Here is a 25,801-nt window from a genome sequence, read left to right on the forward strand (position 1 = left end):
TTTATTTTCAGCAGTCAATCCATCATTGATAAACAAACCAGAACCACAGAGAGAGAGAGAGAGAGAGAGAGAGAGAGAGAGAGAGAGAGAGAGTGTGTGTGTGTCTGTGTGTGCGCGTGCACGGCTGCGTCACTGCCCCTCCCCCCTCTGCAGAATAAACCGTTAGATGAAAGTGACACTCAGCTGCTCCATTTTGTTCCGAGATGAAAATAAAATATTCCAGGAGTAAAAGCTAAAGCTCTGATATATAAACGCTCTAAATGAAGACGTTTAGAGTTAATATAAGGAGTTTTGTTGGTTTGTACTGAAGTTTTTAATGTACACAGGTTGTTTTATGACTTGATATCGTGTGTATAGTGTTTGATTTAACACACCGATGTTGGAGTGAAGTAAACGTGTGTCCTGCTGTAATCTGGAGAAGGAGACATGACCTCCAACATGAGTGTGTCTGGAAAACAGGACTTAAAGAAAGACGAGAGGTCAGTAACTTTTACATTTACATAAGTAACATTTGTGAGATGGCGGCGCGGCAGTAGCACGCAGCGGCCACTCCGGACCAAAAATGGTGCTATTGTCCCGTTATAGCCTTATAGACTTCCACGGCATATGGACACCAGATACAATGGTGTTCATGTGTACGACCGCCAGACGCTACTGAATTATGGGAATCGTGCATCAGCCAACGTGCATGATGACCTACGGGAAAAGCTTCGAGATCTCGGCTTGTTGCGGAGACCAGGCCCCAAGCCCTCGGCGTCGCCTGATGCCGGTGGCCGGGAGAAGAGTCGACGGAAGCGTTGCGCGAGAAAGCGGAAGCGCGGAAATAGGGCGGGTTTCCGTGCTAGGCTGAAAACAAACCCTAGCCGGCCGGCACTCCCCTCCATACTGCCATTCAATGTCTGCTCCCTGGATAATAAACTGGACTACATCCGACTCCAGTGAACTACACGGCGTGAGTACAGAGACTGCTGCGTCTTTGTTTTCACGGAGACGTGGCTCAGCGACAGAGTTCCGGACGCCGCCATTCAGCTAGCCGGGCTAACCGTGTTTCGTGCCGACAGGAATGCAGCTCTGTGCGGTAAGACTCGCGGTGGCGGTGTGTGTGTTTACATCAACACAGAATGATGTAAAGACTCTGTGCTTGTGTCTAGTTACTGTTCATCACTAGTGGAGTTTGTGACTGTTAGATGCAGACCTTTTTATTTACCCCGGGAATTCACCACTACTCTCATTATCGGAGTGTACATTCCACCCAGCGCTAATGCTAAGGAGGCTCTGTGTGAGCTGTACGGAGCTATTAGCGAGCTGCAGAATGTTCACCCCGACGGACTGTTTATTATCGCCGGAGATTTCAATCATACAAATCTCAGAACAGTGCTCCCTAAATTCCATCAGCATGTGGACTGTGCTACGAGAGGGGCGAACACGCTGGATCGGAGCCCCGCCCCCACCTCGGCTACTCAGACCACATCTCTGTTATGTTGATTCCAGAAACCAGTTCTGAAACAAAACCTGGCCAGCAGGAGCCATCTCTGCTCTTCATGACTGTTTCAAGTGCACTGACTGGGACATGTTCAGGGAGGCTGCAACCAACGGTGACTCTGTTGATTTGGAGGTGTACACGGCATCTGTGTCCAGCTACATCGGGAAGTGCATCGATGACGTGACCGTCTCCAAGTCCATCACCACATGATCAAACCAAAAGCCGTGGATGACCGCAAAGGTGTGTGCGCTGCTAAGATCCAGAGACTCTGCTTTCAGAACTGGAGACAAGGACGCCTTAAGAACAGCACGGGCTGAACTGTCTCGAGCCATTAGAGAGGCAAAGCGTGCACAGAAAAAACAAAACAAAAACTGAGAACTGTGTTCCAAGAGAACTGAACTGTGCTGGACACAGACACACACACACACACACACACACACAAATTGTCCTGTTTGCATGCATATGTCACTTTACATTACACTTTACATTGATCCTGTTTACGTGTCACTTTAATATTTGCACTCACTGTCTACACTATTCTTTTGCACAGAGTCGGTCTATATGTTGTTTGTCTGCACTGTCTTGTCTTGTCATCCTGTGCACTTCTGTTGTATGTCTAGTCTTTTCTTGCACCTTAAGTATAGTTTAGTTTTATCTCTATGTTTAGCTCAATGTTTGTCTGCGTCACTGTACTTTGTCTTTATGTGTAGCACCTCTGGTCTAGGAGGAACGTTGTTTCACTTCACTGTGTACTGCATCAGCTATATATGGCTGAAGTGACAATAAAGCTTCTTTGACTTGACCTGACTTTTACATTCACCAGCAATAAATACACACCGTCTCATGGGAACAGATCTGTATCTCTAAACACTCACTAGTTAACACAGGAACTAAACTTTGGTTTAAGGTGTTTAATAGCAGTGAATATATCACTGATTTGATCTAAGAACAGTTTAGAGAAATCATTCAGTGAGAGAAGAGTAAAAAGGACTGTGTAATGTGGAGCAGAAGAGCAGCATCGCTTTGAGTCAGTGAACTCGACAGGCTTTAAGACCCAGCGGAGTCAGTTCTCTGTGATTGGGACTCCTGACCTCAGTGTAATTCCTGAGGTATGAGGCGTGTCTCCTGTTTGAAGAAGTGTGCAGACTGGAGCTGAATTAAAAAGATGGAATTATTGGTGTTTAATGATCAACACAGTGTTTAACAGTGCTGAGACAGCAGAGGATTAATTATTGCTGATATTTCTGTTGGAATTCTAGAATGATGAAGAGAAAGAGATCAGACTCACCAGAACCCAGCTGTGTGTCCATGAAGAGTGACCGGTCAATGGAACGTCCATTTCACTTCAGAGACAGAGACAGTTCTACTGATGTGAGGTCAGTATAGTGAGGTGATTCACAGCAGTGTTCCACCTGATCAAACTCACTGGTCTCATTATGAAGCCCTTCATGATCTTCATGACTTTCTATTATTCCACTAATGCAGTATTTAAGTTAAAATACAGACATGACTTAGGTGAACAATGGACCAGAACAGACTCCATCATTCAGCTGTTCTGTCTGTTGATAAAGGAATTCTCAGCACTAGAAATACTAGTATGGTAAATGACCGTTTTACTCAAGTCCAGTCTCGGAGATACTCTCTGATGATTCCACCCTCAAAGAAATAGGATAGAAAAGTCACCAAGAGCATGAAGTAGACAAGATACAAGCAGCAGGAGAGATGAGAGAACAGGAAGAGAAGAGAAAAGAAGAGAGGCAAAAAAGAAAGAAAGAATAATACATACAGTAGTGTCAGAATAAATGAGGAATAAGAGGTGTATAATATAGATTATTGTAAAATAATAATAAAAATAATAAAGGATCTATAATATTGCATGTCATGCCTGTGAGAGAGAAAATGTAATGAATTAATGAACTCCATTTTCAGTAGCAGGACTCTGAAATGATGGGAGGACTCAGAAAAAAGATTGAATGAAATTTTATAAAGTTACATAGTATTTGTGTTAATTTGTGTTTATTATTAAACAATATTACATAAAAATGCTCTTACAAAACGTGTTATTCTTGCTTACCCCCTGTCCCTAATTGCCCCCTGATGTTTTGGCCCCTGATGTTTTCAAATCCTAGAAACGCCCCTGGAACTACGTAACTGATTGTAGTTCAGATGAATTAAATTAAATAATGAATCTTTTAATTGTACACACACTTGATTTGGCTGGAGATCTGTATGTGTTTACATCTAAATCATTTAAATTAGCTTCAGCTGGGAATGTTTAGATTTTTAACATGTCTCTGTCATTAATGCATGTTTACCTCAAATCACATCCATTTATTGTTTATACTGAGTTCCTTTATCAAAAACTCCCTAATGGTCATGAAAATAAAACCTAAAAATGACCATTAGAGAACATTCTCCTGTTTGAAGAAGCGTGCAGACTGGAGCTGAATTAAAAAGATGGAATTATTGGTGTTTAATGATCAACACAGTGTTTAACAGTGCTGAGACAGCAGAGGATTAATTATTGCTGATATTTCTGTTGGAATTCTAGAATGATGGCGGGAAAGAGATCAGACTCACCAGAACCCAGCTGTGTGTCCATGAAGAGTGACTGGTCAATGGGAGAACCAATTGCCTTCAGAGACAGAGACAGTTCTACTGATGTGAGGTCAGTATAGTGAGGTGTTTTACAGCAGTGTTCCACCTGATCAAACTCACTGGTCTCATTATGAAGCCCTTCATGAGCTTTATCAGGTGTTGAAGCAGTAAAACACTAAACTGTGCAGTGCTGCAGCTCTCGGTCCGGCAATGAGGACAACTGCTTTAAGAGGTCAGTTCAGCCTGCAGTCCCTGAGCTGGAGGGTCTGTGGTGCTACAGAAGAACATTTACACCTGGGATATTAATGACAATATAAACCATTTTATTCATTAATTCAATCATTTGTTTCTAAACATGTTAGTGTCAGTGATGAAATCCTGAAATCAGTGTATTGTGTTAAGAGGATAGTGTTAAATATCTGTCTCTGTATTTATTACTGTGATTTCTGCAGCTATGAATACATATAGTCCATATTACATGATGTGTTTTATTTGTTCACAGACCACAAAAGAAGAAATCAAACATCAGCAGAAATCAGCTGGACTCCATATTCAAGGTGTGTGTGTGTGTGTGTGTGTGTGTGTGTGTGTTTTATAGTGTGTAATGTGTGTGTTGTCATACCTTGTCATTTCTTGATGTCCAGTAGAATTATGGGTAATCACTTGTGTGAATAATCAGAATTTCAGTTGTAACTAAAGGCAAGAGGAAGAGACTTTTATTATTTTCATAATCAAAATCATTAACAAAGCACCATTCACTGTGTAAGATTCTAATATTTAGATCTGTTCCTGTGTGTTTCTGACCAGGAGCTGGAACACAAAGTCATCACTCTGATAAAGAATGAGCTGAAGAGGTTTAGGAAGCTCCTGAGTCCAGATTACCCAGCATGCACTGAGAGGGAGGTGGAGGATGAGGAGGATCTTCACAGTGTCAGAGAGGGAGCTCTGAAGATCACACTGCACTTCCTGAAGAACATGAAGCACACAGATCTCGCTAACACACTGCAGAACAGTAAGAGCTCTGAGCCATGGCTTTATTCCATCAGGTTCACTTTAGAGAGAGGAAATAGTTTTAGATATGAAGACTTTTAGTTTGAACTTTGATTTTAGTATCATGTACATCTGCTGCTTTTCTGTCCTGTTCATGGTCCAGCTTGTGGTCACTCTGTACAATGGTCCTGTTCCTTCAATAATAATTAGTAGATGAATCAGGAATGAACAGCAGCATTTGAAAGAATTTTACATTTTATATAGTGCTCAGTGATTCTGCATTAAAACATGTTATTACTGTTTATTAGAACTCGCCTCTGTGTGTCAGACAAAGCTGAAATCCAACCTGAGAGACAAGTTTAAAAGAATTAATGAAGGAATCTCACAGCATGGAAGATCAGCACTTCTGAATGAGATCTACACAGAGCTCTACATCACAGAGGGTTGGAGTGGAGACGTCAATAATGAACATGAGGTGAGTGGATGAGTGTCGACTTCCTCTAAATTTCCAGAATGAGAGATTGTGTGATGTGACAGAGTCAGCCTCAGTGGATGTTCTGCTGACGAACCTCATCAAGAGGAATCTGCTTCCCTCTGCTCTTCTCTGGATAACCTCTCGACCAGGAGCAGCCAATCAGATCCCCCCTGAGTGTGTAGACCAGGTAACAGAGGTACGAGGGTTTAATGATCCTCAGAAAGAGGAGTACTTCAGGAAGAGGATCAGTGATCAGAGCCTGGCCAATAAAATCATCAGACACGTGAAGTCTTCAAGAAGCCTCTACATCATGTGCCACATCCCAGTCTTCTGCTGGATCTCAGCCACTGTTCTAGAGAGAATGTTGGGTGAAGCAGAGAGTGGAGAGATCCCCAAGACTCTGACTCAAATGTTCACACGCTTCCTGATCTTTCAGATCAAACACAAGGATGAAAAGTACCATCAGAAACATGACCCTGATCCTCAGCAGACCAGAGAGAGTATCCTGGCACTGGGAAAACTGGCTTTCCAGCAGCTGGAGAAAGGAAACCTGATCTTCTATGAGGAAGACCTGAGAGAGTGTGGCATTGATGTCAGAGAAGTGTCAGTGTACTCAGGAGTGTGTACCCAGATCTTCAGAGAGGAGTTTGGGCTTCACCTGGGGAAGGTGTTCAGCTTTGTACATCTGAGTGTTCAGGAGTTTCTGGCTGCTTTATACATGTTTTTCTGCTTTAAATTTAGAAAGACAAATGTGCTTGTGGAGCAAAGCACTGGACATTTTAATTTCTTCAGAAATCCAAACATGTCTGATCTCCTCAGGAGTGCAGTGGACAAGGCCTTACAGAGTGAGAGTGGACACCTGGACCTGTTCCTCCGCTTCCTTCTGGGTCTCTCACTGGAGTCCAATCAGACTCTCTTACGAGACTTAATGCCACAGACAGGAAGTAGTTCTCACAGCAAACAGGAAACAGTGGAGTACATCAAGGAGAAGATCAGGGAGAATCCATCTCCAGAGAAATCCATCAATCTGTTCCACTGTCTGAATGAACTGAATGATCATTCTCTAGTGCAGGAAGTACAGACTTACCTGAACACAGGATATTACAGCTGTCTCAGTGGATCCAGTCTCTCTCCTGCTCAGTGGTCAGCTCTGGTGTTTGTGTTACTGACCTCAGAACAGGAGCTGGATGAGTTTGATTTGAGGAAATATGATCGATCAGAGGAATGTCTTCTGAGACTGCTGCCAGTGGTCAAAGCCTCCAGAAAAGCTGTGTGAGTATTTTTATTTATAAATGTATTACTGCATGGTTTGTTATTTTAATGTAACACTGAACTGCACTGTTTGGATTAATGCTTGTTAATAGTTCCTCTAATCCTCTTTAAACAAACCTCTGGTACTTTTACAGAAGATTGTTTCACTTTTTACACTAACACGTCATGTCTGCACTGAGGGCTGGGCCATATGGACAAAATCTTATGGATCAGGATATGAATCATTTTATATCTTTTATAGATGAATCATGATATATTAAGTTTTCTCTAAAATTTATATAAAAATCTGTTCTTAATAACTGCATGCATTTAAGAACTAAACACATTTCTGAAGTAAACAGCAGTGAAAGACACTTTTTCTTTTCTCTGTTCATTCTGAAAGTGACATTGAACAGAACTCTCACAAATGAGAAGAAGAAAAACATCAAGCTGTCAAAATGGGATCAATATGAATAGAAAATATAAAAAGTAAATATTAAACACTCTGTTCACCTTCAAGTACCTGTTTAGGTTCAAGTTCCTCATCTTTTGTTCTGTGACACAGTGTTGTGGAGAGATTCACTCTGTCATGCTTTTATTTCTTCCAATTTTTCACATTTTTTTCCTAATTTAATCACAGCTGATTCCCACCATCTAACTGGGAACAAAATACTGAACTGGACCATACTGGAAAGAGTCGAGTTGGATTTTCTTTAAATAGTATAAACTAGTAACAGGGCCATTTGGAACAAATAGTGCATTTTTATATACTTCTTCTTATACTCTTTATTTAAAAGAATCATTGTTTATTTAAGAAAGAGATTCTTACTTTTTTGCACATCTATATTTTCCAAAGTCCATTCTAATAAATAAAACACTATAAATCTATATTGCTAATAAAATGATTTTCTTGAGTGTAATTTTGAAAGAATAAAATTGCCCAGCCCTTACCACCTTCTGAGACAAGACGAAAAAACCAACTCTATCTTTTCACACTGTTCCTGTAAATTAACACACTTGCTGTATGTAACGAAGCATACTGAACCAGAACACCAGAGGGAGCCATCGCCCGAGTACTGAAACTGAACCAATGAGAGCATTTGGGATAAGCGTAAGACTGCCGCTGGGCTGAAAAGAACTGGAAAAGAAATAAAACAGGCGGTTAAACAAACACGGAGGATGGCACAGGAGAGAGAGCGAGAGAGAGAGTTAACTTGCGTTAACTCATGACAATATTGCGATTAATCGCGATTAAAAATTTTAATCGAAAAAAGGTCAATATTTTTTGTCATTCAGTTCAGAATGTGAAACCCATATATTATATAGATTCATTACACATAGAGTGAAATATTTCAAGCCTTTATTTCTGGCTTACAGATGAGGAAAACCCAAAATTCTGTGTCTCAGACAATTAGAATATTCGGAAAAAGTTCAATATTGGAAAGTCATTGTGTCACACCCTAATCAGCTAATTACCTCAAAACACCTGCAAAAGTTTCCTGAGCTTTTAAATGGTCTCTCAGTCTTGGTCAGTAGGCTACACAATCATGGGGAAGACTGCTGACTTGACTGTTGTCCAGAAGACAGTCAATGACACCCTCCACAAGGAGGGTAAGCCACAAAAGGTTATTGCTAAAGAAGCTGGTTGTTCACAGAGTGCTGTATCCAATCATATTCATAGAAAGTTGAGTGGAAGGAAAAGTGTAGTAGGAAAAGGTGCACCAGCAAAAGGGATAACCGCAGCCTTGAGAGGACTGTCAGGCAAAATCCATTCAAGAATTTGGGGGAGCTTCACAAGAATTGGACTGAGGCTGGAGTCAGCGCATCATGAGGCACTACGCACACGACGGGTCCTAGACATGGCCTACAAATGTCGCATTCATTGTGTCAAGCCACTCCTGAACCAGAGACAACGTCAGAAGCGTCTTATCTGGTCTGTGGAAGGAATTTTTGCATTTCATTTGGAAATCAAGGTCCCAGAGTCTGGAGGAAGAGTAGAGAGGCACAGAATCCATGTTGCTTGAAGTCCAGTGTGAAGTTTCCATGAAGGTGATGATTGGGGGTGCCATGTCATCTGCTGGTGTTGGTCCACTGTGTTTTTTGAAGTCCACAGTCAACGCAGCCATCTACCAAGAGATTTTAGAGCACTTGATGCTTCCTTCTGCTGACAAGGTTTATGGAGATGCTGATTTCATTTTCCAGCAGGACTTGGCACCTGCCTACAGTGCCAAAGGTACCAAAAGCTGGTTCAATGACCATGGTGTTACTGTGCTTGATTGGCTAGCAATCTTGCCTGACCTGAACCCCATAGGGAATCTATGGAGTATTGTCAAGAGGAAGATGAGAGACACCAGACCCAACAATGCAGATGACCTGAAGGCCACTATCAAAGCAACCTGGGCTTCCATTACACCTGAGCAGTGCAACAGGCTGATTGCCTTGATGCACTGATGCAGTAATTCATGCAAAAGGAGGCCCAACCAAGTATTGAGTGCATAGAAATAAACATACTTTTCAGAAGCCTGACATTTCTGTTTGAAATATCCTATTTTTTACTGATCTTATGTAATATTCTAATTTTCTGAGACACATAATTTTGGGTTTTCCTCATCTGTAAGTCATAATCATCACAATTTCAAGAAATAAAGGCTTGAAATATTTCACTCTATGTGTAATGAATCTATATAATATATGAGTTTCACTTTCTGAACTGAGAAAAAATATTGACCTTTTTCATGATATTCTATTTTTTTGAGATGTACCTGTATTCGGGTATTTAAACAGCATGCTGCCCTTTGTTCACTGCGAAGTATCATGATCTCTGCATTGCATACTGAGTGTTACTCCACTGAGTGCCTTGATTATTCCGTGTATGAGCCTTGCCTGTTCCTGGTTTACCTAGAGTTTCGGTTTGTGTTTCGGTTTTGGTTCTATAGTGTTTGTTTTACGGTTTTGACCCTTTTTGCCTGCCACATTGACTTTCAAATCTTGCCTGCCATATTGAATAATAAAGATCTGCATATGGATTAAACTACACCTGTTTTGAGTGCGTTCTTACACTGTAACTGACCAGTTCCATATGTATGACCACACACAGGCTCCCATGACTTGCTTTACCTTGGTTAATTACCTGGTTTAGTTTGAACAAATCAACCTTTTTCTTTAGTTTGGATCTGTTTGGACGTATGTGAAGACTCCACCTGTACTCGGGTCCACACCAAACACCTGAACCAGTGTGTGTGTAAAATCAGAGGTCTCCAGGTGACAGATTTGTACCTGTACGAGCACAGAGAACAACACACACCAACTGTTTTACCGTCTCTGTGAAATTCAGCATATAACTCAGTGTAAAGTACGACTAGTATTGGCATGTTATTAACTGCTAGTGTACAGCTCTATAATTCTTTATTTTCTGTAATAAAATGCACTGGATCTGCAGTGTTGGGTGTAGAAACTTGAACACAGATCAGAGTGTAGTGTTTGTAGGCTGCTCGCTCTCACCTGTGTGTGTTATGTACATGACCTAATGGTCTTATAATAAATTGTAGCTGAGAGATTGTGGAGTTCAGAAAGACGTCCCTGCTCCTGTAAATGTCCTGATGTGGTGTCCTGTCCTCTGATTTCTGTGTGTGAGAGAAACACACTCACATTTCTGTTACAGCTTCAACTTTAGCTGGATTATGGCTGTGTGTGTGTTTGAGATGAGTGTTCTGATATTTCATCATTTCTCTTCCAGTCTGGGTGAGTGTAATCTGACAGAGGAAAGCTGTAGAGCTCTGTCCTCAGTTCTCAGCTCAAACTCCTCCAGTCTGAGAGAACTGAACCTGAGTGGAAATAAACTGCAGGATTCAGGAGTGAAGCTGCTCTCTGCTGGACTGAAGAATCCACACTGTACACTGGAGATACTGAGGTGCACACACACACACAGGTCACATTTACACACACACACACACACACACACACACAGGTGATATAATATTTACACACACACACTTAAAGTAGATGGTCAGCTTCATTAGTGGTGTGTAAAATGCTGGACTGGGTTCATGCTGCATTTCCTCTGAATAACAAACACAGTAAACAGAAAAGCTGTAACTGTTTTGTTTAAACTAAAAAACACTAAACTTACAGTTCTGTCATCTGTCCTTTTCTATCATTTATACTTTCATTATACAATGTGTGCTCAATCTATACACTATTAGTTTCTCCACCAAACACATTTTAGGGAAAAATGATGGTAGAGTAAATAATCCACCTCGGTCACTTTCATTACACTCGCGACTGCGTCTGGAACACGACTGCTGATGACCGGACACATCACTGAAACGGGATAAAAGATTATAGCCCTAATTAAGCTCTAATGTAGGGGGCGTGTCACTCTGTGTAATCACCTTGCATCACCTTGAATCTACAGCACTGGACTCATTACTCTTCACTCTTCATACCATTCTGTGTGTTTTTCTTCCCACCGCTGGTTGTGATGTTGCACTCGGTTACTAAAGTGTCCAAAACAGGGGGAGTCATATGACAGACTGAACATGATGGCTGCTTAGACCATTTGCTTGTTAGACACGCTAACAACAAGCATCAACTCAGTAAACTCAAACATCAACAAGCTAGAGTCGGTGTGAAGAGCAGTTCCAGTGTTCTTAGCAGACATAAAAAACCCTACAGTCAGTGGAGCTTCAGCTAGCAGATTAGGAAGATAGGAACAGGAGATGTAAGGAGGATTTCCTGAACTTGACAGCCACTTGTCACGTGCCATAATCTGCCTAGCTGGTCATGGCTGGCTCTGCTAACAATGCTAACAATTCTGGTGTGGTGCTGCAGTCTTTTTCTGAGCTTGGTTTGTATTGGACTTGTTCAAGCTAGCCTTGCTAATGCTGCTACAAAAGCATTTCACTTTCATACTTCATAATGCAGTGAACTTGTCTTTTTTTCTTTTCCACTGGACTACACCAAACGAGAGCCACAAGTTTCATACGTAATATTAGCCACATAATGACCATGTTTATATATGTATACAAATATATATATATAGACAGACAGACATGGCTGAAAGGAGCACGCTCAGCTTAAAAAGGGAATTCTGTAGTGCATTATTTACTGAACCAGACGCTCTTTCTAAAAGTAAGGTTAATCTAGTCACACGTATATATTGCTGTGGCGCAGCTTTTAGATACTTAGCAGTAATAGTACTGAAAGTATTGAACACGTCACCATTTATCTCAGTAAATATATTTGTAATGGTGCTATTGACAAGAACTTTTCACCAGATGTTGGTAACAACCCATGCAATCCACACATACAAAGAAATCCAACCATATATGTCCATAAATGAAGTTCTGTGTAATAATGTGAAATGACACAGGGAACAGGTATTGAACACATGAAGAAAGGGAGGTGCAAAAAGTCATGGAGAGCCAAGACACCAGCTGAAATCAATCAGTAATTAGAAAGCAGTCCTGCCCACTGGTCAGTGCAAATTAACATCAGAGGGTTCAGTCCTGACTGATGGCCTATAAAAAGGAGTCTCATTACCAAGGTGTCACACAAGAAACATCTCATGATGGGTAAAAGCAAAGAGCTCTCTCAAGACCTTCACAACCTTATTGTTGCAAAACATACTGATGGCACTGGTCACAGAAGGATTTCTAAACTTCTGAATGTTCCAGTGAACACTGTTGGGGTCATAATCCGGAAGTGGAAAGAACATCATTTCACCATGAACCGGCCACGCCCAGGTGTTCCACATGGATTTCTGATAAAGGAGTGAAGAGAATGATCAGACGATTTGTCCAAGAGCTAAGGACCACCTGTGGAGAGCTTCAGAAAGACCTGGAACTAGCTGATACAATTGTTCCAAAGAAAACAATAAGTAATGCACTAAACCTCCATGGCCTGTGTGTACGCTCACCACACAAGACTCCACTGCTGAAGAAAAAGCATGTTGAAGTTCGTTTAGAGTTTGGTGCATAACATTTGGACAAGCCTGTGAAATACTCCGAGAATATAGTCTGGTCAGATAAGACCAAAATTGAACTCTTTGGATGCCTTTGAAGAGCAACTCCTTCAAAACTCCTTCAAAATTCCACAGTAAAATGAATTGATCTTTATTGGGACTATAGAATATGCCATTATGAAGTGATCTGAGTTGGATTGATCAACTAACAATCAGAAATGTCTATTTTAAAAAGGATTTTAAAAATTCCAGTAAAATGAATTTAGCTTAGTACATTTTAGTCTCTTTAAACCTTTATGTTCCCCATTTTAAAATGTAAATTATAGGGATGCCACAATACTCAATATTGAAGCATTCGGTACGACCTCCATGGTTCAATACTCGTATGTGAACCATGTTTTTTTCGGTTATTCGTTGAAATAATTCCCATGTGGTTTATTACTCTCTGAACAGCCTGTTTGTGTTTGCCTGTACTGTATGTCTAGGCGCTGAGACAGACACGCCTCCCTGCGAGTAAATATCCAATCAGTGAGTGCTAAAGTTAGGGGCGGTAACCATGCTTGCGATGCTGGTGTCAGATTTCCCTCTAACCCTGGAGAGTGGTGAAGTGAGACAGAAATACGAGGAAGCAGCTCCGTCTTTCAGATCTGTGGTGTGGGAACATTTCGGATTTATTGTGGACTATGATGCAGATGAAACAAAAACATGACTGTGTTTAAGCACTGTTCCACACGAGTTACCTACTGACATGGAAATACTTCCAATATGACCACACATCTGCAGCTCCATCACCCAGAGATATCACTGTGTGGAAGCAGGATGGCAGAGCAGGTAACACAGGTATAAAAGTGCTCGTCCTTTTTTTTTAAGCACTGAGGTAATTCCCAACCTCCACGAAAAGACGCGCAAAAAAATTAGAAAAGGACTTGGCTAAAGCACAAAGTCTTGCTCTGATGACAGATAGTTGGACCTCGCGGGTAACAGAGAGTTATCTCACCGTGACTGGTCATTACATAGCAGATTGGGAAATATAGAGCGCTGTACTCCAAACACGTCCCCTGTATGAAAGTCATACAAGTGCTAATTTATATCTCACTATTTTCAGTACACTATGAATGTGTACAAGAAGAATCCACACTGTACACTGGAGAAACTGAGGTACACACACACACACACACACACACACAGGTCATATAATATTTACATACACACACACACACACACAGGTCATATGATATTTACATACACACACAAAGTATGTTAATGTCTGACAAATAATATTAATAATATCTTAATTTACATAGTACCTTTCCTACTTAAGATGAAAAAATATGTAATAATTTTTAAGACATTAAAAGCAGTTTTAAGCTTAAAATCCAGAGATCTAATTGAAGCTAAAGTAAATAAGTGTGTTCAAGCTGCTTTTTAAATGTATTTAGTGAAGGTTCCTGATGGATATACACTGGGAGTGAGTTCCACATCCTGGGATCAGGGACACTAAAAGCACTTTCACCGAGCTTCTTCTTATTAAAATTCACATGAAGAAAGTCAGCATTTGTTCATGGTACAAAAATATTTAAGGTGTGATCCATCAGGAATTCTGCTAAATACACAGGTGCAATGCCATTAAGTATCTCTAACAGTGTGCTCTAAATCTTCTGTCTGCTGAGGCGTTTACACCATGTGGGCTTACAGCTATACACAGACAGACCGCTCCATCCTCCTTTAATACACACACATTACTTTAGTCTTAACTGAATTACTCGTCTTATCTCTCATACTTTATGCATTTCTGCTGGTTTGTATTTTAAATTGTGTTTTTCTGTCCTAGCTCTGTGTTGGTGTTCTGTGTTTGTAATTATATGTTGTATGTTTATGTAGCACCAGGTCCTGGAGAAACCTGGTTTCATTTCACTATGTACTGCGTCAGATATATGTGGCTGAAATGATGACAAAAGCTTCTTGACTTGAGTTGACAAAAATATTCCAGAAAATATTTGTAACAGAAAGTAAATGTGTCCACAGATCTACAGACTGAACACACTGTAATGAAGCAGTAAAGGACAGTGTGGAAATATGGAAATGTTCTCCAGCAGAACTTTCCCCAGAGCTGCTGAACACACTGTATGAAAATCTCTCTGCTAGAAATAAAGAGACGTGTTTGTTCAGAGTGGCCTCTCTGTTATTATCTTCTTTTAGAAAGTTAAATACATCATCTCATATGAGCTGAGACACATGGATCTGTCCAAGAGCAGTCCAAGTTTATACACAGACTCTTCATTTTATATTTTTATCCTGTCATTAGAACCTTGTGTTCAGGTAAACACTTTATTTCCCAACTGATGGAAACACATCATTCACTATCAGAGAAATAAATCAAATACTTCATCATTTCTTTTCCAGTCTGTGTGTGTGTAATCTGACAGAGGAAAGCTGTAGAGCTCTGTCCTCAGTTCTCAGCTCAAACTCCTCCAGTCTGAGAGAACTGGACCTGAGTAACAATAAACTGCAGGATTCAGGAGTGAAGCTGCTCTCTGCTGGACTGAAGAATCCACACTGTACACTGGAGATACTGAGGTACACACACACAGATACTGTACATACATACATACACACACATATCAGAGTTTTAATAAAAACAGCAACCTCCAGTTCTCATCTGTTGTAAGTGTAATTGTAGAGATCTGATATATTGTCATTGTTGTGTGTGTGAGATGGAGAGTAAAAAGTTCTGCTTCCTGATATTTTTAAATGAAAATAATTTGAGGAAACAGTAATGAGCTTTGTTATATCTGCAGTTTTATTACTTAATTCCCCTCTGAATGTCTAGTTTTCTGTCTGTCCCCCTCTGAGTGGACACGCTACAGAGTGGTTCTGAAGTCTTCTCCAATGAACTATTATTACCGAATACTTACAAAACTTCAATAATCCATAAAAATAAAATAAAGAAATTTCCTCAGGCTTGGATGAGAAGAAACAACCGGCTTTATTTTTATCAAGACCATCTTTAACAAAATTAACAGCAAAATGTCTCTCAAGTACACAGCGTCAGCCCCGACATGGTCAAGTACACCCCCCCCACCCCTCGTACAAAATCCCCTCTATTTATACTGACATCCTTACCCCTCCTATTAGTCTCATGATTGTTTTTACTCGTTAGGAAACGTTTCTCACACCCTGTGGATCCCAATCACTGACCTTCTGTGTGTGAGAGAAACACACTCACATTTCTGTTACAGCTTCAACTTTAGCTGGATTATGGCTGTGTGTGTGTTTGAGATCAGTGTTCTGATATTTCATCATTTCTCTTCCAGTCTGTTTCAGTGTAATCTGACAGAGGAAAGCTGTAGAGCTCTGTCCTCAGTTCTCAGCTCAAACTCCTCCAGTCTGAGAGAACTGGACCTGAGTCACAATAAACTGCAGGATTCAGGAGTGAAGCTGCTCTCTGCTGGACTAAAGAATCCACACTGTACACTGGAGATACTGAGGTACACACACACACACACACACATATATATACTGTACACACACACACACACACATATATATACTGTACACACACACACACACACACACACACACACATCAGAGTTTTAATAAACACAGCAACCTCCAGTTCTCATCTGTTGTAAGTGTAATTGTAGAGATCTGATATATTGTCATTGTTGTGTGTGAGATGGAGAGTAAATGTAGTGTATATAAAGATTTTGTGTAGTTCATGTTTTCAATGCTAAAACTGAGTGTGTTAAGTGTGAGAAGGTTTTCTTTCTTGCAGGATGAGTTACTGCAGTATTACAGGTGAAGGTTGTGCTGCTCTGGCTTCAGCTCTGAGGTCAAACTCCTCATCACACCTGAGAGAACTGGATCTGGACGGTAATTATCCAGGAGAATCAAGAGTGAAGCTGCTCTCTGATCTACTGAAGGATCCACACTGTAAACTGGAGACACTACAGTGAGTTACTGACTTCCTGTCTCTTTACTCTACTGTATTGTAAGACATTGAGTAATATTCAGTGTGTTCTATAAAATGTCACATCTAGTGTGTGCATTACGCTTCTGTTGTTCATAAGGAATGTGATGAGTGACTCTGTTTAACGTTGTCTGTAATTCTGTCCTCTTCTGTTTTTTCAGAATTAAACATTATAAACTCCCCGGGTCTTGTGTATGACCGGAGTCTGACCTTAAAACTCTTGTCCAGGATAAAGCAGTAGTGGTGAAGCGTTAGAACCCGTCCCACATTTCCAGCAGTTTGGGAGCTGAATCATTCATATTCAGATGTAGAAGTTCCAGAACAATAACCGTGACTGACCACATCCTTTCATCCACTCAGCTACAAGTTACTTCAGGCTTTAATCACATATTTTACAATCCAAAGTCCAATCCTTCAGCATCTACACACAACACAGAGATATCATCACACCATCACACTGATTACACAAACACACATCCAGCTGTTGGAGATGTTTATAGTCAATTTTTACCTCTTTTTTTTTATTTTTTTTATTTTGTCACATTTGTTTCTCCACAGATGATTGAGTTACAGTTCTAATATTTATCTTTTTTTTTTCTTTAAAAATTACTTATTTTCATATCTCTGTTCTTTGCTAATCTGTGTTTAATTGTAACCATGGTAACAGGTCTGCTGATTGATTTGTTGTTGTAGTGACCCAGTTTTGTATATATGTTGTATACATGTCATTTCCACTGTGTGTAATTACAGAATAAACAGTGAGTGTGAGTGAAACACAACAATTCAGGTGTTTGAGGTGTGTTTGATCACAAACCTTTCTGAAGCAGTAACTGTTCTGTCTCAGTAACATGATCACTTCCTGTCTCTCAGGTGCTGCAGTATTGGGTGTGGAGCTGAACACAGGAAGTTAGTGCAAGGAAAACATTCAACAATTCAATTTAATGAACAATTCAATCTCAACATCTTAATTTAAGTCCTACATGATGGAGCAGACTGGAGCCCAGTGTTAGACCCAAATCATGTTCATTCACATGTTAAAGAAAACTGCTGCATCTTTGTGGAAGTCCGTGTCATTCACAAGGAAGCAGTTTACTGGAATGGATCAGAATCTGAATCACTTTACTGCCTTTGAGTTGGAACTCTGAATGTTGGTACTATGATAGGGAAAGTTAGACAGCTGGCTGATATGATGGAGAGGAGGAAGGTGGATATACTGTGTGTACAGGAGACCAGGTGGAAGGGTAGCAAGGCTCGTAGTATAGGAGCAGGATTCAAGCTGTTTTATTTTGGTGTGGATAGTAAGAGAAATGGGGTAGGTGTGGTCCTGAAGGAGGAGTTTGTGAGGAATGTTCTGGAGGTGATGAGAGTGTCAGACAGGGTGATGAGTCTGAAGTTGGAGATTGAAGGGGTGATGTTGAATGTTGTTAGTGGTTACGCCCCACAGGTAGGTTGTGAGTTAGAGGAGAACGAGAGATTCTGGAGTGAATTGGATGAGATGATAGAGAGTATTCCAACAGGTGAGAGAGTGGTGATAGGAGCAGATTTTAATGGACATGTTGGTGAGGGGAACACAGGTGATGAGGAGGTGATGGGCAAATTTGGAGTTAAGGAAAGGAACCTTGAAGGAGAGATGGTAGTGGACTTTGCTAGGAGGATGGACATGGCTGTGGTTAACACTTATTTTCAGAAGAGGGAGGAGCATAGAGTGACTTACAAGAGTGGAGATAAGAGCACACAGGTAGACTACATCCTATGTAGAAGAGGCAGTCTGAAAGAGATTAGTGACTGTAAAGTGGTAGTGGGAGAGAGTGTAGCCAGACAGCATAGGATGGTGGTTTGTAGGATGACTTTGATGGTCTGTAAGCAGAGGTCAAAGATAGAGATAGAGAAGAAAACCAAGTGGTGGAAGCTGAAAAAGGAGGAATGTTGTGAGGAATTTAGACAGAAGTTGAGGCAGGCTCTGGGTGGTCAGGTAGTGCTGCCAGATGACTGGGAAACTACAGCAGAAGTGATCAGGGAGGCAGGAAGAAAGGTGCTGGGTGTGTCATCTGGAAGGAGGAAAGAAGATAAGGAGACTTGGTGGTGGAATGAGGAAGTTCAGGATAGTATTCAAAGGAAGAGTTTAGCCAAGAAGAAGTGGGACATGGACAGGACTGAAGAGAATAGACAGGAATACAAGGAGTTACAGCACAGAGTGAAGAGGGAGGGGTCTAAGGCCAAGCAGAAGGCGTATGATGAGTTGTACACTAGGTTAGACACTAGAGATGGAGAGAAGGACTTGTACAAGTTAGCTAGGCAGAGGGATCAAGATGGGAAGGATGTGCGGCAAGTTAGAGTTATTAAGGATAGAGATGGAAAGGTGCTCACAAGTGAGGAGAGTGTACAGAGGAGATGGAAGGAGTACTTTGAAGAGCTGATGAATGAGGAAAATGAGAGGTAAAAAAGAGTAGAAGGGGTGAAGTCTGTGGAACAGGAAGTAGATAAGATTAGAAAGGATGAAGTCAGGAAGGCTTTGAAGAGGATGAAAAGTGGAAAAGCAGTTGGTTCTGACGACATCCCGGTCTGTTTAACAGGGTTTTAGAGAGTAAGAAGATGCCTGAGGAATGTAGAAGAAGTGTATTAGTGCTGTTCTTTAAGAATAAGGGTGATGTGCAGAGTTGCAGCAACTATAGGGGGATAAAGTTGATGAGCCATACAATGAAACTATGGGAAAGAGTAGTGGAAGCTAGGTTAAGGAAGGTAGTGGAAATTTGTGAGCAGCAGTATGGCTTCATGCCCAGAAAGAGCACAACAGATGCAATTTTTGCTCTGAGAATGTTGATGGAGAAGTATAGGGATGGTCAGAGAGAATTGCACTGTGTGTTTGTAGACTTGGAAAAAGTGTATTACAGGGTGCCAAGAGAAGAGCTGTGGTACTGTATGAGGAAGTCAGGAGTAGCAGAGAAGTATGTCAGTGTGGTGCAGGACATGTATGAGAGGAGCAGGACAGTGGTGAGGTGTGCTGTATGTCAGACAGTTCAAAGTGGAGGTGGGACTGCATCAGGGATCGGCTCTGAGCCCCTTCCTGTTTGCTATGGTGATGGACCAGTTGTCAGAGGAGGTCAGACAGGAGCCTCCTTGGACAATGATGTTTGCAGATGACATTGTGATCTGTAGTGAGAGCAGGGAACAGGTGGAGGAAAACCTGGAGAGGTGGAGGTTTGCGCTGGAGAGAAGAGGAATGAAAGTCAGTCATAGTAAGACTGAGTACATGTGTGTGAATGACAGGGAGGGAAGTGGAACAGTAAGATTACAGGGTGAAGAGGTGAAGAAGGTACAGGAGTTTAAGTACTTGAGGTCAACAGTCCAGAGTAATGGAGAGTGTGGGAAAGAGGTAAAGAAGCGAGTACAGGCAGGTTGGAATGGGTGGAGAAAGGTGTTGGGAGTTCTGTGTGATACACAGTTCTGAAAATTTCAGCGAGAATCAAGGGGAAGGTGTACAGGACAGTGGTGAGACCAGGTGTATGGTTTAGAGACAGTATCCCTGAGACAGAGACAGGAGTCAGAGCTGGAGGTAGCAGAGCTGAAGATGTTGAGGTTCTCTTTGGGAGTGACAAGGTTGGACAGGATTAGGAATGAGTACATCAGAGGGACAGCTCATGTTGGACGTTTGGGGGACAACGTTAGAGCGGCCAGGTTAAGATGGTTTGGACATGTCCAGAGGAGGGAGAGTGAGTATATTGGTAGGAGAATGTTGGACATGGAACTGCCAGGCAGGAGGAAAAGAGGAAGGCCAAAGAGGAGGTATATGGATGTAATAAATGAGGATATGAAGCCAGTGGGTGTGAGTGTTGAGGATGCAGAAGATAGGGATAGGTGGAGAGAGATGATTTGCTGTGGTGACCCCTGAAGGGAAAAGTCAAAAGAAGAAGAAGAAGAAGATAAGAGTGTCAGGCTTATTCTAAGAGAAAGTTTCAGTTTAAAATAAATAATTAAAGTCTTAAAATAAGATGGAAGTCCTATTTCAATCTAAGACTATAGTGCTAAAAATAAGCTGATAAATGTAACAACTGCAACAGTAACGCAAATGGCTGTCCAAAACTGCAATCCAATGGCTCACATTACAGCAATTAGAAGGCATATAAAAATAAAGCCTGTTTGAGTATAGATACATCACCCAGACAGTATAATAAAGATATAAGAAGAAAAGAAACAATTAAAAAAGAAAGAAAAAATAGCATTTTTGTTCTGGCCTAGAATTACAGCAGCAGCTGTCTGTAAGAGCCTGATGAAAGTCCATGAGAATCGGATTAAAACAACTGATGAAAATTACTCGACAAGACCTAAGTCTGATTTAGAACTTTTTTACTACTCCCCAATGAACCTTTTCCACTCTGAAATGGCTTTCTTGTAGCAGGAAGTTGCATCACGGCCATGGATTGCAACTGAAATCACATCTGTCTGAAGCACAGACAGGAAAGTTGCAAGACACTTTGGGTACACTGGAAAAAGTGAAATATAAGTAAGGTAAAATATCTTAAATCAAGGCAATATATACTTGTTTTTTGTCTGACAAGATATTGCTCCTAACCAGGCTGTTTTTATGTGAGAACATTTCACTTATTTCAAGCTTTTTTATCCTAAATTATCTTGATAAGTTATTATACCTTCTCAGTGAGATTTTATTACTAGTTCTGAGTATCTTAATGCTTAAAACGAGATTTACCAGAATTATAAAGCTTTTTGATCAATAATGACAAGTACAAAACTGCTTTGTTGAAGTCCTAATTTCTTATTTTAAGCATTTTCCTTTTCATCTCTTCACATATTAAAGACAGATGATAGCCAAACTGAATTCACAGTTTTATTGTCATTACAGCATGGCTATCATGTATTCCTCTAGACAGAACAATACAGTAAAGAACAGTACAGAACAAAGTTTGGCATTACATTCATTTGACCAACACCATGTGGAAATAACTGATAATGTACCAATACATTGATACATTTTATGTAATATACATTTAAAACCTCAAAGAAATCGCATACAGCCAGTATTTTACAAAGATTTTGATTGCTTATTTAAAGAAACCACACAGTGCAATTAGTAATGCACTACAAACAAGTCTGGAACCAAATATCCTCTTCTACACTGAGTTGGGCCTTAACCAGCCCAAGATTACAAGATTGCTTTAAGAGCATTAAGGCTTTTTGTATCTGGGGAACACACTACGTGTAACGATGCTTGCAGAACCAGAGCACCAGAGGGAGCCATCACCCGAATATTGACATTTGCAAACTCACTTCCTGTCTTACTCGGTATTTAAGCAGCACGCTGCCTATTGTTCACTGCGAAGTATTGTTCTCTCTAGTGGATTACGTACCAAGCCTTGTTTATTGTTCCTGATTGCCTGCTACGTGTATGATCTTTGCCTGTTTCTGTTTTCTACGAGTCTCGGTTTTGCGGTTTTGGTTTCTGTTCGCTAGTTCTTGATTTTCCGGTTTTTGACCCTTTCGCTTAGCCATATCGATTCCGATTCTTGCCTGCCGTTTTGTGAATAAAGATCTGCATATGGATTCTACTACGCCTGCCTCGAGTGCGTCCTTACAGAATACTTCGCCTTCAGAGAATCCAGCGGATCCTCGTGCAACCTTAGTTCGCCAAGGACATATGATCCGGTTCTACCAGGACCAGGTGGAGGCGTTAAAAGCCACCAACGCGCTGCTACGACAACGACAATCTCCCGCCGCAGCTCCAGTTCCGCCTCCGCGCAGTGAAATTCCACGCTTCGCACTGCCAGAAAAGTTTGATGGTGCCGCGGATCGATGCCGAGGTTTCCTGCGCCAGTGTGACAACTTTTTCACTCAACAGCCGGAGGTATACTGCAGCGATAGCGTCAGATTCCTTTTATCTCTGCTGACGGGCAAGGCGCTGGATTGGGCTTCGGCTGTGTGGGATTCGGATCCTCAGGTCCAGACCTCAGCTGATTACTTCGCGAATCTGATCAGGGAAGTGTTTGAGTATCCGGCAGGAGGTAAAGACATTTCTGTCCTATTACTGGAATTACGCCAAGGGACTGATACAGCTGCTGATTTTGCTATTAAGTTCCGCACGCTCGCTGCTCAGTCAGGCTGGAATGAGGCGGCATTAATAGCGGTGTTTCGGGAAGGACTTACTAGAGAGCTGAAGGCGGAAATGGCGTGCAGAGACACTGATGTTACTCTCTCCCAGTACATATCCACTGCTATTCGCCTTGACAACCTGCGGCGCCAGCATCGTACTCGCACCCCCACACCTCGTTCCTCACCACGTGGCACTATGGAATACCACAGCCAGAAGGAGGAAGTCACCGAGCCTATGCAACTGGGGAGGTCTCGTGTTTCTGAGGTTGAGCGCGAACGCCGTGTGCAGATGCTGTGCTTCTACTGTGGACAACCAGGTCACAGAGTCTTCCAATGCCCAGAGAAGCCTGCCACATCCCAAAGAGAAGTCATGAAGCTGGTTTCTAAGGTTTCTCTTCCTGCCTTCTTCCTTCACAATGACTCTCGTTTTTTCGTCACAGCACTGGTTGACTCCGGATCAGCAGTGAACCTGATAGACAGCAACCTGGTCCGTGAGTTCGGCCTATCAACTATCCCATGCACTCCGCCGTTAAAAGTCACTGCCATAAATGATCAGCCCATTGGGGAGGGCCTTCTTACTCACCACACACCTCTCATGGAGGTTCAGATCGGATTATTTCACAGAGAAAGACTGAGATTTTTTGTTATTTCCTCACCATCAAACCCTGTGGTCCTAGGCCTTCCCTGGCTTCAACTTCATGACCCGGACATTTCATGGAAGGAGGGGGAATTAAAAAGGTGGTCTACCTTCTGCCTAGAGAACTGTTTTTGCAACCCGATAACCCGACCATGCCTTTCCACGTCTATCGAAAGCCCCGAATCATCGCTCCAAGTCACACTCCCTAAAGAATACCAAGATTTCCAAGAGGTCTTCAGTAAAGAAAAGGCCGCCAGATTACCCACACATCAACCCTGGGACTGTGCCATTGACCTTCTTCCGAACACCATGCCACCTAAGAATCGTATTTACCCCCCCGTCACTTCCTGAAAAGCTTGCTATGGAGGAATATATTGAGGAAGCCCTTGCAGCTGGATACATCCGCCCGTCTACCTCACCAGCGGCAGCAGGGTTCTTCTTCGTAGAAAAGAAGGACGGCGGCCTTCGACCCTGCATTGACTTCCGAGGCCTGAACGCAATCAGTCCCGTATCCTTACCCTCTTCCCCTGGTTCCCGCAGCCCTCGAACAGTTACAAGGAGCCAAAATCTTCAAGCTTGACCTGCACAGCGCCTACAACCTCATCCGGATAAAGGAGGGCAACGAATGGAAGACAGCGTTTCACACAACACATGGACATTACGAGTATCTGGTCATGCCATATGGACTCACGAACACCCCCGCTGTCTTCCAGTCACTTATCAATGAAGTGTTCAGGGATATGCTAAACAAATTCATTGCTTACATAGATGACATCCTCATATATTCCGCCAGCCTAGATCAACACGTTTCTCATGTTCGTGCTGTCCTCCAATGCCTCACCAACCACAATCTCTATGTGAAACTGGAGAAATGTGAGTTTCACCATTCCACAGTAACATTTCTAGGATATGTAATCTCGCATGAAGGAGTAGAAATGGATCAATCGAAAGTGTCCGCCATTACATCCTGACCCGAACCTACCTCCATCAAGGGTTTGCAATGCTTCCTTGGATTTGCGAACTTTTACAGGAGATTCATCAGGAACTACAGTACCATTGCTAGCCCAATGACTTCACAGCTGAAAGACAAGCCCAAGAAATTAAAGTGGACTGATCATGCCAGAGCTGCTTTTCAGAAACTTAAGAAAAGTTTTTCTTCCGCTCCGATACTCCGTCATCCTAACCCTGAGCTGCCATTCGTAGTGGAGGTGGACGCTTCGAGCTGTGGGATAGGGGCCGTGCTTTCTCAACGTCAACCAGAGTCCGGAAAACTTCATCCTTGTGCCTTTTTCTCCCGAAAGCTCACACCGGTCGAAATGAACTATGACGTAGGGAACCGGGAACTACTATCGATAAAGGCTGCCCTGGAAGAATGGAGGCACTGGCTCGAAGGGGCCCGCCACCCATTCCTGGTCCTTACCGATCACAGAAATCTGGCCTATCTTCGGGAAGCCAAGTGTCTCAACCCACGGCAAGCTAGGTGGGCGCTATTCTTTACACGATTCAAGTTTTCAGTTTCCTACCGCCCCGGGTCTAAGAATGGGAAAGCAGATGCCCTGTCGCAAATCCATGAAACCCTGGAGCCACCATCCAACCCAGAGCCTATCCTTCCACCATCTGTCCAAGTAACTCCTGTGCAGTGGGACCTGATGAGTGAAATTGAACGGGCTCAATCGACAGAGGCCCCCCCCCCCCAACATGTCCACCGACCAAAGTTTATGTACCCACAGGTTTCCGCCAACAAGTGTTACGATGGACCCATGAGAGCCTGAGTTCAGGACACCCCGGCACCCGTAGAACCATTCAGCTGGTACGACAAAGATTCTGGTGGCCATCGCTCAACCACGATGTCGAGGAGTTTATCCGGTCCTGCTCGGTCTGCGCACAGTCCCGAACGAGCCGTCAGCTACCAGAAGGTCTACTTCAACCACTGCCAGTTCCACGCCGACCCTGGTCTCACATCTCAGTAGACTTTCTCACAGACCTCCCTGTCTCAAGGTTTCACCAGTCATGGTTGTAATCGACCGCTTTTCCAAGTCCTGCAAGTTAATCCCCATGAAAGGTCTGCCTACTGCCATGGAAACAGCCACAGCCATTTTCCAAAACATCTTCCGTCACTATGGTTTACCCGAGGACATTGTTTCTGATCGCGGCCCACAGTTCACATCTCGTGTGTGGTCGGAGTTTTGCAAACAACTCAGGATCAATGTCAGCCTCAGCTCTGGGTATCACCCCCAGTCCAATGGCCAAGCGGAGCGGCTTAATCAAGAAATTGGGAGGTTCCTAAGAACATACTGCAGCCGTGAGCAACACCGTTGGAGTGAGTTTCTCCC

At 42.2% G+C, this 25,801-nt stretch overlaps 2 protein-coding genes and 1 pseudogene across 10 annotated transcripts in view; 2 read left to right on the forward strand and 1 right to left on the reverse strand.

Annotated features, from left to right (window-relative positions):
- The window catches only part of LOC131348986 (NACHT, LRR and PYD domains-containing protein 3-like), a 333,823-nt pseudogene that overhangs the window by 250,366 nt on the left and 57,656 nt on the right, over positions 1–25,801 (reverse strand).
- The window catches only part of LOC131348988 (NACHT, LRR and PYD domains-containing protein 3-like), a 412,464-nt gene that overhangs the window by 38,521 nt on the left and 348,142 nt on the right, over positions 1–25,801 (forward strand). For 2 of the 4 annotated variants that reach the window (XM_058384245.1, XM_058384246.1), the window contains one exon: positions 15,163–15,336. In XM_058384245.1, coding sequence (XP_058240228.1) covers positions 15,163–15,336 — 174 coding nt within the window. Of the gene's footprint in view, positions 1–15,162; positions 15,337–16,073; positions 16,248–16,534; positions 16,712–16,890; positions 17,633–25,801 lie in introns of those variants that run through there. The other 2 variants (XM_058384248.1, XM_058384247.1) reach the window with 2 other exon arrangements.
- On the forward strand, positions 148–10,693 carry LOC131349008 (uncharacterized). 6 transcript variants are annotated; one of them, XM_058384311.1, is made up of 7 exons: positions 148–479; positions 2,743–2,859; positions 4,035–4,151; positions 4,584–4,638; positions 4,889–5,093; positions 5,380–5,546; positions 10,534–10,676. In XM_058384311.1, the coding sequence occupies exons 1-7, from the start codon at positions 427–429 to the stop codon at positions 10,540–10,542; spliced, it is 723 nt and encodes a 240-aa protein (XP_058240294.1). In that variant the 5' UTR covers positions 148–426; the 3' UTR covers positions 10,543–10,676. The 6 variants fall into 6 exon arrangements, with proteins under 6 accessions (XP_058240294.1, XP_058240299.1, XP_058240293.1 ...); XM_058384316.1 differs by lacking the exon at positions 5,380–5,546 and having other exon boundaries at positions 10,534–10,693; XM_058384310.1 differs by lacking the exon at positions 10,534–10,676 and having other exon boundaries at positions 5,380–5,854.

This window comes from Hemibagrus wyckioides, linkage group LG29 (assembly GCF_019097595.1).
Source record: "Hemibagrus wyckioides isolate EC202008001 linkage group LG29, SWU_Hwy_1.0, whole genome shotgun sequence".
In the NCBI taxonomy this organism is placed as follows: Eukaryota; Metazoa; Chordata; class Actinopteri; order Siluriformes; family Bagridae; genus Hemibagrus; species Hemibagrus wyckioides.

Excerpts from the sequence above, each read along its gene's own strand:
- LOC131349008 (XM_058384310.1), top strand. The coding sequence starts at position 427 with ATGACCTCCAACATGAGTGTGTCTGGAAAACAGGACTTAAAGAAAGAC. Across the intron at positions 4,639-4,888 it reads AGCTGGACTCCATATTCAAG|GAGCTGGAACACAAAGTCAT; the intron begins GTGTGTGTGTGT and ends GTTTCTGACCAG. Across the intron at positions 5,094-5,379 it reads CGCTAACACACTGCAGAACA|AACTCGCCTCTGTGTGTCAG; the intron begins GTAAGAGCTCTG and ends ACTGTTTATTAG.